Consider the following 14,262-nt stretch of genomic DNA (forward strand, 5'->3'; position numbering starts at 1 on the left):
AGTGGTGACTGTATCTTTAATAAAGGGCATGGTATCATTTGCCAAATTATGTGACTTGTTAAATTGTTAAACTGGAAAAAATATCCTTGCATATCTGATTGTAGGAAACTAGGACGGACATAAAGATGGTAAGAACTTCAGTGTTGAGTTTCACTGTTCTTTTATCTTAATCTTGTTCTCTTGTCTGAATTAGTATTGTAGTATTTAAACTGTCATAAATTAGGGGAATGAGAATGATGAATGGCATCCTCTCAGGAGCCCTCCCAAGAAGCAAGTTTTCCTTGTCCCTACTCGTCCCCTCCTCCTCCCAAGAGATCTCTGGTTTGACCAGATTCAAAGGGTACAAATCTAGACTAGGAGGCTTGGTGAGAACCCAGAGTTGTCTAAGCTCATCCTGCTTCAAGGGAAAGGGAATGTAGCTAGTAGCCTGGTTCATCTCTGGGACTGGTCCACTGCTTTGATTTGAAATCAATGAGTATTAGGTCTCCCCCAAAGTAAGCTGAGATTACTTTCTGCAAGGCTGTTCCGGAGTCATGCCCCACCTCAGTTCCCTCTGCATTTCAGACCCATGTCCTTAGGAATAAGCTGAAGATAGATAGAGCCTTCACAATATGTCAGTGTGTCTGTAATAGATATGTATCTGCTGGGTGATGGTGTCCATGAGACAGGAGTCATTTTGAGAACTTACTCTCATGCTGGCTGAAGGAAGAAATTCTCTGCAACATCAACATTACTAGTGGCCTCTGACAGCCATTTTTGGAGCCAAGGTAGACTTTGAGGAATAAGGGTAGCCTAAGCATGCAGGGGGGCAGGGGTTGGGGGTCAGGGATAGCAGATTGGACAGCTGCAGGATCAGTTTCTCTCAGCCACGAGGCCCTATGACTCCATGAGACTGAGTCCTTCCTTCTTCCATTCACCACATATTTATTCAGTGCCTCCTGCGCTTCATGCACCTCCCTAGGTCTAGGTGCTGGTAAACACACATGACCCCTCATGAGCTCATAGGGTTGTTTAAAAAAGGAAAAACAAGGAAACAAACAAATGGGACTTCATCTGCCTTAGATGTCCAACCTCTCATTTGTACAATCCAAAGCCAAAGTGATCTCTGAGGTGGCAAAATCTAAAATATCATTGCTTAGAAAACATTCGTGCTACCTACCCACTTGGATATAAATTTTGTGTCTATGAATAAGCCTCTTTATGTTTATTTATTAAATCATGTTCTCCATTAACTAAAATTGTTCTAGGTTCCATTAAATAAGAATTCTGGCTCTTGGTATTCCCGAAGAGAAGGGAAGTTTAAGTTCTATATATGTGATTTTATTCTTTACAAAGGTCTACGTGCACCAAAAAAAGGAAAAATGTTTTCCATTATTAATTTCTAAAGTTACATAGTCTTATTTGTTAAGACTGATTTTAGCTAACTTCTTTTCATATTAAAGCAGGAGCTCCCTCTAATAAGAAGACTCTCTCTGGGGTACCTGCACACCTGGTCCCGTCCCCAAGGCGCTTGGCGAAACTGCAAGCAGATGGCCAGATAACAGAGCATTTCTCTGGAATGCAGACTTATGGACAGGTGCCTGAAGATCAGAACCTAGCTCACTCCCAGAAGCAAGAATTGACTCAGGAGGGAGAAATCCTTAAAAAAGAGCTTTCTCCTAATAGCCACTTCAGTTCTGAGCCTCCTCAGCATCCCAGCTCATCAGCACTTGGTATTCCCCAGCAGACTCAAGACTTATCCCCAAACCAGAGGGAAGGGGTTGTCCAACAATCAGATCTTTCTCCAAAAGCATTAACCAATAAGACAGATTCCCCTGAAAATGCGATCCTGTCATCCGAATTGAAAGGAAGTGAAGTGAGGCCATCCTCCCCCTCTCCTTCTCAAGAGCCTTCTCAGCACCCTGACTCACTGCCAGCCCGCAGCCCTCACCCAGACCAGGATGAAGAATCAGGCGAAGCCAAAGTGCCTCCTGTCAATCCTCCTCCATCTGAACCTCCACAGGGGCCCGGCCCAACTTCCCTCAGTCCTCAGATAACTCAGGATGAGGAAACCGAGTCAGCCAAACTTCCACCTAACAGTTCTTCTCATCATGATCTTCCACAAGATCCTTCCCACCCTGACTCAGCAAAGGAACCTGACTCATCTCTGGGAGAGTTTCAACAACCTCTAAAGAAAGAAAACCCCCAAAGAGAAGTTGCCCGGGTTGGTACTCCATACCCAGAATTGCCACATCCCCAAGACTTATCAACGAATACTGCACAGATGCAGGCTGGGGAGGAACCAAGGTCTTTGCTTCCTCGAAGCCGGTTGGCTCCCACGAGGTTGCCGCAACCTCAGACACTTGCTCCCCTGCAGAGTAGGAGGCCCACACCCAAACTCCTCTCACCTAGCAGGGAAGAGGTTTTAGGAACATCCTCAGATCAAAACATGACTCCTTCTCCCAGGCTTCCACTCTCTCAGGAAGGGGACACCAGTAAACTCCCTCCTATCAGCCCTCTCCAGTCCAAACCCCCGCAGAATCTGAGCCCCAATCCTGCCCCAAATCCTCAGCAAGTCCAGGAAGAGAAAGTCAATGAGGTGAAACTCCCCCTTATCAGTCCTCCCATCCAGGAACAAGCACCACAGCACAGTCCCAATCCATCCCAAGAAGAGGATGCTCAGAAAGTTAAGCTCCCTCACATTGTTACCCCCTTCTCAGAGCAGCAGGTGCCTCAGAGCACGGGGGAGCAGCATAATATCAGGCCTGGAAAGGAAAGGAAAGCTCCTAAAGTAGGTCGCTCCTCCAGCAGGAAGATCCCAGATATGCTGGCTTCACCCCAAAACCAAGAGCCAAAGCAGCAGATGGGAACTAGAAAAAAAAAACTCCCTATCCAAAGCGAGATAGCTAAAGGATCAGCACATCTGAGGAAGGTGCCACCTAGAGGCCATCAGACAGCTTTGCAGATAGACTCCCATAGTAAGCAGACTCCCACAAAAGGACCCAGCCGGCATAACCCCAGCCCTGCTCTGAGCCCTCAGGAGAACCAGAGAAGAAATGTCCATAAACCAGAAATTCCTGAGCCACCCCATGCTGAAATGTTGGCTAACGATTGCAAAATACCAGAAGAGAAAAGTGAAATGATACATCATTCCAGAAAAAAGGCCCATAATAGCCTCCCCCAAAATAACCTAATTCAGAATGTAGGTATGTCCAAAAAAGGACCATCTTTGAAAAGAGAGATTTCTGTACGATTATCACAAGTTAATAAAACTCCCCTTAGCGTTGACCGACCAATTCAAGAGGGTCAAGTCCCCCACAAGAGACCTCTGGAGGGTAAACAGGCCTCTCCAGAGTCAGTCCAGGAAAGCTCTGCCCCTGTGGAGCAGCCAGTGAGAAAAGAACTGGTTCATAAAAAGGGGAGGTCTCAGAAGACAGAGACTTCTGACCCCACAGAGCAGGAGAGCATTGCCCCCACTCAGCAGCCTGTCCAAGAGACACTAGCCCATAGGGGGACCAGTCAGACCAGAGAGAGCTCTGTCCAAAGAGACAATGCTGTTGCTACTAAGCAGCAACCCAAAGACAGATGGACTCGGAAAAATGGTGTACCACGGGTCAAAAGCCCTGCCATGACTCAGAATCAAATGTTTGCTGAGGGCAACAGGAAGGGAAGACTGCGTGCCAGGGGCAGTCAGAGCACCAAGATTTAACCCATCCCTAGAGCCATCAGGCCATTTCCATCTGTGAATCCCTGAAGCAGTGCCATCACAGAATGAAAAGCTATGGCTAAGGCACTATGAGACTATACAGTGGCTTTCTCTGCAACCACAAGTCAGCCCAGGTGGAGCAACCATGCATTCTGGCCATTGGATTCTTAGAAGGGAGCCAGACTTTGCATTTCTATCCCTTTTTGGTGGCTTGCCCTTATATCCTGGAAGAGCAACTCCTGAAGAGAAATGCAGCTGCAAGCAGTGTCTGCTTGCCACCTGACTGATGGGCTGGTCGTAAGGCTGGTGTCAGCATGGCAGCTATGCATCCAGCCATGAATTCTGACATGAATTCCAACTTTGGCTGAAGATGTGCCGTATTGCATTAAGTTTTGTTCTATTCATTAGGAAAATCCACTTCTACACTAGATAATTCTTATGCCTCTTGCATTATTGAGGGGTTCAGAAGCAAAAAGTATTCTGAGAAGGAAAACTTTGTTCTTTCTGGGTCTTGGTCTCTCCCACAGAGATTCCAAAACCACAGTTAATTTGTGGAAATCTTCCAATGGGAAGGGGACAAGTTCTTTATGTGCATGACATCATGATTGAATACTTCAGATTCATGTTGGTATATAGTGCCTGAAACTTATTTTTGTTTGAAATGTGTTTCAAGCTGAATACCTTCCTCTTCTCTCTGAACAGGAATCTTATGCAAATTAGCCCATTCTTACATTATGCCAAACCATCTGGTTGACTCAGTTAAAGGAACTAGTGGGAAAAAATGGAGGTAAATCAGTTTTTCATTTATCTATTCATACTGTCAGGATTCTTTTGCTTACAAGTGACAGGGGTCTTGCTTACAAGAGCCAGCTTACATGAATCTATTAGAAGCGAATGGGATATCTCACACAGCCAAACTGTGGCAAGGACAGAGGTCCAGTTACAGAACATAACAGGACTCTCATCATCTCCAGGACTTCATCATTTCTAAGATTCTTGTCATCTCCTGGATTCTCATCATCTCTTGTGCTCTCATCATCTGTGGAAATCTCATTTTTAGGTCTCTTGTTTTCTTCTGGACTCTTTTCATTCCCAGGACTCTCATCATCTTCAGGACTCTCATTATCTCTAGGCTTTTCATCAGTCATCTCCTGGACTCTTGTCATCATCTCCTGGATGCTCGTCATCTCCAGGCTTGTCAGCATCTCTTGGACTCTCGTCATCTCCAGGCTTGTCATCATCTCCTTGACTCTCATCATCTTCGGGATTCTCATCATCTCCGGGATACCCATCATCTCCAGGAGTTTCGTCTTCTCCGTCACTCTCCTAGACTCTAATTATCTCCTGAATTCTCATCATCTCCAGAACTCTCATTTCCAGGATGCCCATAATTTCCAGGATGCTTGTCATCTCCTTAACTCTCATCATCTCCTTCACTGTCGTCATTTCATGTGCCCTTATCGTCTCCTGGACTCTCATCATCCCCAGGACTCTGGCCATCCCCAGGACTCTTTTCATCTCCAAGCTCTTGTCATCTTCTGGGCTCTTTCTAGGACTCTCATCATTTCTCATCTCTTTGTTTTTCTCCATGCTGAGTTCATTCTTATTGACTACTAATGACTATGTAACCACTTCCACACATGGTAGGGAACATGGCCACCAACGGCTCTTAGGTTTTCCATCTGGCAGCAACTATATGGCAGTTAAAGGGATTAACTCACATGTTCCTTGTTCCTAAGATTTTGAAAAAAATACCAGGGGAAGGTTCTATTGGCCCAGCTAGGTCAGGTACTCATTCTTAAACCAGTCAACTCTGGCTGGAGGGCAGATACATTTAGACACACTTATTGTTCCCACTCCTATGTATGGAGCCTGCATCCACGGGAAAGAGAATTGTGGCCAGGGCAGCCAACTGAAGATGTAGCTCTTAAAATGTAACACATATTTATTGAGCGCTTACCACGTATGCAGCAGCATGCTAAGCTGTGTTTGGCATCTTGATGACTAAACTTTCAAGTGTTCAATGGGTTTTGGTGGTGTGCCAGTAGTATGTCTGAGGCTGTAACCTGGGAAAATACCAGGGATTCCTAACAGAATGCTTTACTTAAGGGTCCAAAGCTAGCTATCAGTATGCTTGATAAATATACCATGTTCTAAATGTCTTTATACATGAGTCTTATATTATACAAAGGATATGTTTCTACCAAATTGTGTCTATGTCAAATGTTGTTTTAAATGCATTAGAGGATATTGCTATTTTTAAAATGAAGAGTCTGTGTAATGCTTGTAATTATCCTCTAATTTAAGGTTCAAGTAATAAGGTGAATTTTTAAACATATATAACAAATTATTTTTATTAAGTTAGTTCATTTATCCAGCAAGAATTTATTGAATACTTTCTACATGCCAGACACTATAATAGTTGCTAGATACATTGAGATGATGAAGACATTTTAAAGACTTCATTTTCTATCAAAGGAGACAGTTAATAGAGTTCCTTACACCATGTATTTGGGGCAACTGATGACTCAGAAGCATATTAGCCTATCCCATAGACAACCCATTAATTCAGCCTGAGATGGGAGAATTGAAATAGAAGATTCCAAGAGAAGATCATCCTTCAACTAAGTTGTCAAGGTTGTGGAAATAGTCAACTGATGGCAGCATGAGAGGATGTTTGTAGAAGCGGCAACACAGCATACATCTAATCATGGAGGAATGTGCAGGGATAGTATCTTCTAAGGATCCAAACGCATGAAAACTGTAGGTTTATGTAGAACCAGTGGGCTTTTTGTGTTATGCTAAAGAAGTTAGATACTTGCTCTCATAACAAAGGGGAGCCTTGTAATGGTTAAGTTAGTACTTGGATCCATTTAGTGGTAGTATAGAGGTTAAATGTTAAGAGGGCAAAAACAGAAAACAGTAAGAATTTCTGGGAAGCTATTACCATAGTCAGGACAAGACGGTAAAGGGCTTGCAGTAGGGCAGTAGTGGCAGGATGACCAATTCAAGTATTTGGATGTGGGATGAGGGTTAGATTGTAAAAGAAAGGAAGAAAACAGGATAACTGCCCATTTTCTATGAGTTTTATATGAGGGCATTTAAATGAAAAAACTGGCAATTTGCTTGGCTTCTTTTTTTTAAAATTTTTTTTTAAATTAAATTGTCTTTTTTTTTTTTTAAAGATACATAGATCAGAAAAAATGTTACATTACAAAATATAAGAAGTTCCCACATACCCCACCCCCACCCCCCACTCCTCCCATATCAACAACCTCTTTCATCATGTGGCACATTCATTGCATTTGGTAAATACATTTGGGAGCACTGTTGCACCGCATGGATTATAGTTTACATTGTAGCTTACACTCTCCCCCAGTACATTCAGTGGGTTATGGCAGGATATGTAGTGTCCAGCATCTGTCCCTGCAACATCATTTAGGACAACTCCAAGTCCTGAAAATGCCCCTACATCTCATCTCTTCTTCCCTCTCCCTGCCTTCAGCAACTACCGGGGCCGCTTTCTCCAGATTTCTACTATAGAACTATTGTGACTAGTAATGGAGGAAAGTGTAGCACTGATCTTGGCTTCCTCTTTAGGCACTGTTTCTGAGCCTCCTCAAGGCATTGTATTTTCATTAGGGCACTAATGAGAAGCGATAAACCAAATTTCTTTTCATCTGATTTGGAGGAAGTTCTAGCTCCTCTTTTCTGACATATATCATGATGATGTAAGTTTTCTGTGTTTGTGGTTTTGTTTTTGTAGTACACATTTTTAATGCTTGAGATTCAGTGCAATTGGATAAAATTTTGGTTGCAGTTAGAGGCAAGGAGTAGAAGAGATTAACAACTCCTTTGACTAGAGATAGGTTTATACTTGCCCTATAATGGGAGTATTGATTTTTTTGGTTTAAGGGAAATTTCCCATTTTTAGATCTAAAATACAAATATTTAAAAATGGTCTTTTTCTCTACATCTACAAAGAAAGTTTATATCACTTCAATTTGATACGTTCCTCAACAATGTGATGTCTGTGGGGAAAATGTGGATTCTGGTCACTTTGTTAACTAATACAGTGTTCCACTTCTTTAAAGAAGTCTGGCACCTTATATTCAAATCAACAGAAATAATAGTTCCGCTGGACATGAAAGCTTTCTTGAAATATTTAAAGAGCTAACTCTATTATTTAAGAAAACCCAAAACCTAATTGGACAGAGGGCATCACTGAGCAATTCACAAGAGAAGAAATAAAAATGACCAGTAAGTATGCCAAAAGTGTTCAACCTCATTATAAATGAAAAAATAATAACATTTTTTGGTGACAAATTGACAAAGGTGGAAAGCAAGTTAATGCCTGTTCATGGTGAGGCTGAGGGTAAATACATTTTTCTTATATCACCTGGGAGAATGTAAAGTGGCACAACTTTTCTGGGGGGCAGTTTTACAATATCTATCAAAGTCTTGAAATTTAACAAATCCTCAACCTAGCCATTCTAATTCAAGAATTATCATAAGGAAATAATTTATATGTAGGATTGCTCATTAGAATTTTTTAAATAATAGAAACTAGAAGTAAACCAGCTGCCTAATGTGATTTTAAAAAGAAAATTGTGATACTGCTATATGCTGGCATACTACAAAGCCATGATAATCATGTTGTAGAAGATTATTTAATGAGAGGGAAATATTCATTACATATTGTGGCAGTTTGGTATTACTTATGAAATCCAAAAATAGGTATTGGATTGTGTTTATAAACTGGTCTGTTCCTCTGGGCATATTAGATTGTATTAGATTCAGAAGTTTTAACTTTTACTTTATTAAATCAAAATTAGGGCTTTTATTTGACTCCTTCATTAGGGCAACTGGGTTTGAGTCCCTTACTCCCCGCCTTTGTGGGCCATATAAATGGATGCTCAGTCAAAGACCAGAAAGTAAATATACAGAGAAGGAGAACACATAGAGTTTAGTTTTGGAGCTGGAGCCCTGGGGAGAAAGCCAAGCTGTTCATCTAATAGTTTGCAGCTGAAGAGACCAGCGCCCTGAACAACTGAGAAAACTCAGAAAGAAACAAGCTCTGGGCTGAGAGACGAGGCTTATGCTAGCCTTCAGCTGAGATCGGAAGGAGCAGGAACCAAGGAGCTTTAGGAGGAAGAGGAAGGCTGAACCCTCGCAGAGGCTGGCAGCCATCTTGCTCCAACACGTGGCAGCGGACTTTGGTGAGGGAAGTAACATTCTCCTGGCCTTGTGACTGTAAGCTTCTATCCCAAATAAATACCCTTTTATAAAAGCCAACAGATTTCTGGTATTTTGCATCAGCACCCCTTGGGCTCACTAATACATGTATTAAGTTAAAAAAAACAGGTTTAAGAGGTATGCACAATATGGTTCTAATTGTTAGCTGTAAGTTATTAGATTATGGGTAATTTCATTTTTTTCTTTACACTTCTTAGTATTTTCTAAATTTTCTACAATTAACATGTACTATTTATTCAGAAAAAGTTATACAAAATTAAATTCGCGCACACACACACTTTGAAAAGCTGTCATATGAAAGTAGCAGCCTTATGTTCTATTTTAATTTGGCATAGGGAAGAAGTTTCTAAGAGTTAGAGGTGATACACAGAGGAAAAAGCAGGCTTACTCCAAAAGTATTCCCTTAGAGGTTAGACACTCTTTGACATGAAACTTACAGAAAGTCTCCATATACTGGGTGATTACTTGGTCTGAATGAAATTTAAACTTCTTTTTATGATCTATGCTCCATTAACTACAAGTGCCTCTCCTTGATGGCTATGAAGAATTAAGCACTCTGTTTTTATTAGCTATAGTTAATAAAAATTGCATGCAGTTAGTATTCAGAGCAGTTGGTTTCAGACTTTTTAGATCAGGATTCATAACTAGATAGATATTTCATAATACCGTGCCCTACACATAACACACATAGGAAACAGAAGTATCCTAAAACACCCTTACCATGGTGATGTATCTGGTATTTTCTCTTCTGCTCCATTTCAAGTTTTAAAAATTTCTGGCTGTGACCTACCTAATTGATTTCGCAATGTAGTTTGCAACCTGCAGTTGGAAAAACCCTGCCCTGAGTGCCCTGCAGCTTTGCTATGGTGGTGTCCTTAGAGGCTATTATCAGGCTGTCTCCCTGCTCTGGTTGCCAAGTGAGGGTTCATGGGTCAGCATGATCTATCCTGAATTCTTCTCTGAGACCATAGTAAGGATCCAATCTATTGAAAGTTATGTTCTTTGTAAACATTAGGGCTTGGGATAAGAGGGATCCAAAATTCATACGCATAGTAATAATTTCTTTTTTTTTTTTAAGATTTATTTATTTCTCTCCTCTTACTGCCCCGCCCCCCCACCATTGTCTACTTTCTTGTGTCCATTCGCTGTGTGTTCTTCTGTATCTGCTTGCATTGCGTCATCGTGCTGCATCAGCTCTCCATGTGTGAGGCACCACTCCTGGGCAGGCCGTGCTTTTATCACGTGGGAAGGCTCTCCTTATGGGGTGCACTCCTTGCCCATGGGGCTCCCCTACACAGGGGACACCCCTGCATGCGCCGACACTCCTTGAGCACATCAGCACTGCGCATGGGCCTGCTTACCATGTGGGCCAGGAGGCCCTGGGTTTGAACCCTGGACCTCCTATATGGTAGGCAGATGCTCTATCAGTTGAGCCACATCTGCTTCCCAAGTAATAATAATATATAAAGCTAAAAAATAAAGAAAAACCTCAAAACAATCTTAATCAAAATGCTTTCACCATTAAGTACTTAGCTGACTTCCTTTCTTTTTGTTCCATGACAACATCCCTGAAAATCATCTTATTACCATAAAAGTCCTCCAAATTCCACTTCAGATAATTGCACTGTTTATGTTGTACCTAGTACAGTGTGTCCACAAGTGACTTGAATTGCTTAATTCAATTTGAAAGACATAATTCTAGAAATCATTTTTTCTTTTCTTTTTTTTCTTTATTGACTAAACATTCAGAACAGAGGGTAAGATAAGCCTAACCATCTCCTTGTATTGAATTGATGGTAGGTAAATAATGTTAGAAGACCAAACCTCTAATGTGACAGGTGGTTAGGAGATTGCAGCCAGGATTAGCAAAAGCTGAAGACCTTTTTAAAAGAACATTTAAAAGGTTATAACCTTAGAAATTTATGATTGCAAGTGACACTAAAATTAAAAATAATCACTGGAAATTCCAGTTCTTTTACCTTCTGTGAACTTGGGCAAGCTACAGTTTTCTCATGTATAAAAATGGAGATAATAATAGTATCTACCTTAGAATGATTGTGAGGATTAAATTAGCTAATACGAGGTAAAGCACCCAGAACAATGCCTAGCATGTAGCAAGCACTTATATGAGTTTTGTTAGTATTGATATATAGGTAGCAGACAATTTGCATTTCAACAGTAATTGGAATATTATAGCACTGTCTATTCAAACTAGGTGGAAATTTTGGCAAATGGGATGGTCTCCCCTAAAAATCCTTTAGAAAACTTTGAGAACCTGCATTCAATTAATGGCCTTATATAAAATTAGAATAATCTTGGAAAGAAATTGTAGGTCAGCAGAATGTTAACATCTAGGGTCTTTGATTGGCATTCACAGGCAGCATTATAGCTTGGAGAAGTGAGGGGGAGACCTCAGTTTTGAGGTTACTATGAAGTTTACTCGTGATTCACACGTAAGAGAGCTCTAATAGCATCTGACACATGGCACACAATTGATAAATGTTATTTATTTTACTGCTATTACTTCAATATTGGTAAAATTCAGAGAATTTGTAGTCCAGTTTTCAGATTGGTTAGATGGTCAGTGCCATCAGGTTATATGTCTCAGGAATGAAGAAACTACCAGATAGTGGACATTTTGTTTTTTTTTCTGTGGTGAATTGAGACAAAGACAGTCTTCCACAAGCCATCAGATCTAAAGACCCTCAGCTTCTGAGGACAAAGTCAGGAAAGCAGAAAGACGAAAGACAAAAAATGCCTATGTTAGAAGAAATGACCAATGAAATAATATTTTTGAGGAAGTTATTCTTTCAGGATGATCCCTAAGCAAAACAAAGAACAGCAGTGGTGGAGGTGTGGACTTAGGTGAAAATCACATCAAAAATTTAATTATTCAAATATATTGCTCAAAGGAGAGGAAACCTTTGTAATCAAGCCCCCTGAAGTTTTCTATCCTGTTTTCTGCCAAGCATTGCTACTGTCTCTCTCCGTTCCCTTTCCTAAATTAGTACACATACAGAGCTTACGTACTAGGCTTCCACTATAGAACTTTACTTGTCCTATGTTTTATCTCCTTCAAAGTGTCAAGTAACTACTTGATGATAAACTTATTTTTCTCTGAAATCCAGGGCACTATTGTTATATGTTTTAATTGGTACATTCTGAGTACAGTGCCCAAATGTTGAACCTCTTATTTCACATTTCAAAGTAGGAGGTTACATGGAAAGAAAGGTGTTTTTTTTTTTTAATCTCCTTCTTTTTTTTTTTTTTTTTTTAAAGATTTATTTATTTATTTAATTCCCCCCCTCCCCTAGTTGTCTGTTCTCTGTGTCTATTTGCTGCATCTTGTTTCTTTGTCCGCTTCTGTTGTCGTCAGCGGCATGGGAAGTGTGGGCGGCACCATTCCTGGGCAGGCTGCACTTTCTTTGGCGCTGGGCGGCTCTCCTTATGGGTGCACTCCTTGCGCGTGGGGCTCCCCTACGCGGGGGACACCCCTGTGTAGCAGGGCACTCCTTGCGCGCATCAGCACTGCGCATGGCCAGCTCCACATGGGTCAAGGAGGCCCGGGGTTTGAACCGCGGACCTCCCATGTGGTAGACGGATGCCCTAACCACTGGGCCAAGTCCAAATCTCCTTTTTATGTGAAAATATACATCTACATGCTTTCCATTTTCCTGATGTAAAATTTATTTCTGTTTAAATAGTTGATTATCCTTTGATTGGACAGTCAAGTATATAGTACTTTATTGTTAGAATAGTTTAATAAATATTCCTTTGCCATATATAACATTAATGTTATTGCTATATTTCCTATATGAGAGCTTTCTACTATATAAAAGTTTATTTGCTATGGAAATTTTTTAACAGCTATTATAGGAAATGATTTTTTTCCCCCTTTGTTGCTATTATTCCTTTCTTAGAAGCACAGATAAGAAAAGACTTGTAAACTCTAAATCTGTCTTAGAATAAACAGCGTCTTTTGGTACTTTTGGTTTTGTGATGCCACTTCCTTATGGTACTTTCCTCCATTTCTCACCACAAATTCTGTAACTATCCATTTGAAAAATAAATAGTTTTAATTCTCTTGCAGATCATTGTGGTTTGTTTTAAGACCTTTTCATGGTTATATATTTCAGGATTGAAACTCTTTTTAGGAATTTTATAGGTATTTGCATTTTACACCTGTGTATTTATTTAATCATGGTAGGTATAACTTACCTTTTTGATTTACAAAAATCATCACTGCTACCTAAAATACAAATGTTTTATTTTTAAGTTGCATTTGAGTGGAGGGGAAAAATGAATGACTCTGAAGCTATTTGGGCATCTGAGGACTTTTCTCTGAAAATTAAAGCCTATTTCAAGTCCTCCATTTCCAAGCCCTTCCAAAAACAGACAAACTCTGTTGATTCATTATATTTTTTGCAAGGTTTTATTTAAATGTTAAAAAAAGTTTATATTGACAGTGATCAGTCTTATGTTTTTGGACAGGAGAGAGACTAAATTGCTTTGCTCTGCAGATAGTCTTAGTGGAGAAAAATTGGCCATTAAAATAGGGATTTTTGTTTGTCAAAATATTTATAATCTGACCCTCAAATGATAATTTATTACCAATTATTTAAATATCAATGTGCCTGTAATATTGGATCATCAACATCTTTATTATTAATATTGGGGATGTTGTAAGTTTACAAAACAGTAATGCATAACATACAGGATTCCCATATCGCAGCCCACCACCAGCACCTTGCATTATTGTGGAAATTTGTTACAAATGATGAGGGAATATCATCAAAATATTACTGCTAATATAGTCAAAGTTTACATTTGGTATATTTTCCCCATAAACCCCCTATTATTACCATCATGTATTATTATTGTATATTTGTTATAGTTTGTGATAGAACATTCTCATATTCTGTTAACCACAGTCCCATCATCCACCACAGGATTCACTGTTAGATGGTCCCATGCCCTGTATTATCCATCCAAAGTGTATACTCAGTTGCTGCCGGTTTTACCAGAGTTGTGCTGTCATCACCTCAGTCAATTTGAGAATGTTTTCATTACTCCAAAGGAAAAATCCCATACTCCCTTATATCCCACTATATTTGACCCTTACCATTGATACAGTACCTTCCTTGCATCAATATATTGATGCAAAAATATTACAATCTTACTGTTAACTATAGTCCACAAGTTACATTAGTTGTATTGTTCCCATGTATCACCACATTCTTAACACCATGTATTAATAGAGACATACTTTTGTTTTAATTCATAGAAGAACATTCTTGTATTTGTACTATTACAAATCCTCA

General features: G+C 40.2%; 1 protein-coding gene across 3 annotated transcripts in view; it reads left to right on the plus strand.

Annotated features, from left to right (window-relative positions):
- Window positions 1-14,262, plus strand: part of LRGUK (leucine rich repeats and guanylate kinase domain containing) — a 129,021-nt gene that overhangs the window by 68,111 nt on the left and 46,648 nt on the right. The window contains exon 16 of one of the 3 annotated variants that reach the window (XM_058297376.2): window positions 1,446-5,969. The exons of 1 other annotated variant lie outside the window; for it this stretch is intronic. In XM_058297376.2, the coding sequence (XP_058153359.1) occupies window positions 1,446-3,688 (2,243 nt within the window). In that variant the 3' untranslated portion in view covers window positions 3,689-5,969. Of the gene's footprint in view, window positions 1-1,442; window positions 5,970-14,262 lie in introns of those variants that run through there. One more of the 3 variants, XM_058297375.2, reaches the window with a different exon arrangement.

The sequence above is a fragment of the Dasypus novemcinctus genome, chromosome 5, assembly GCF_030445035.2.
Source record: "Dasypus novemcinctus isolate mDasNov1 chromosome 5, mDasNov1.1.hap2, whole genome shotgun sequence".
NCBI classification, from domain to species: Eukaryota; Metazoa; Chordata; class Mammalia; order Cingulata; family Dasypodidae; genus Dasypus; species Dasypus novemcinctus.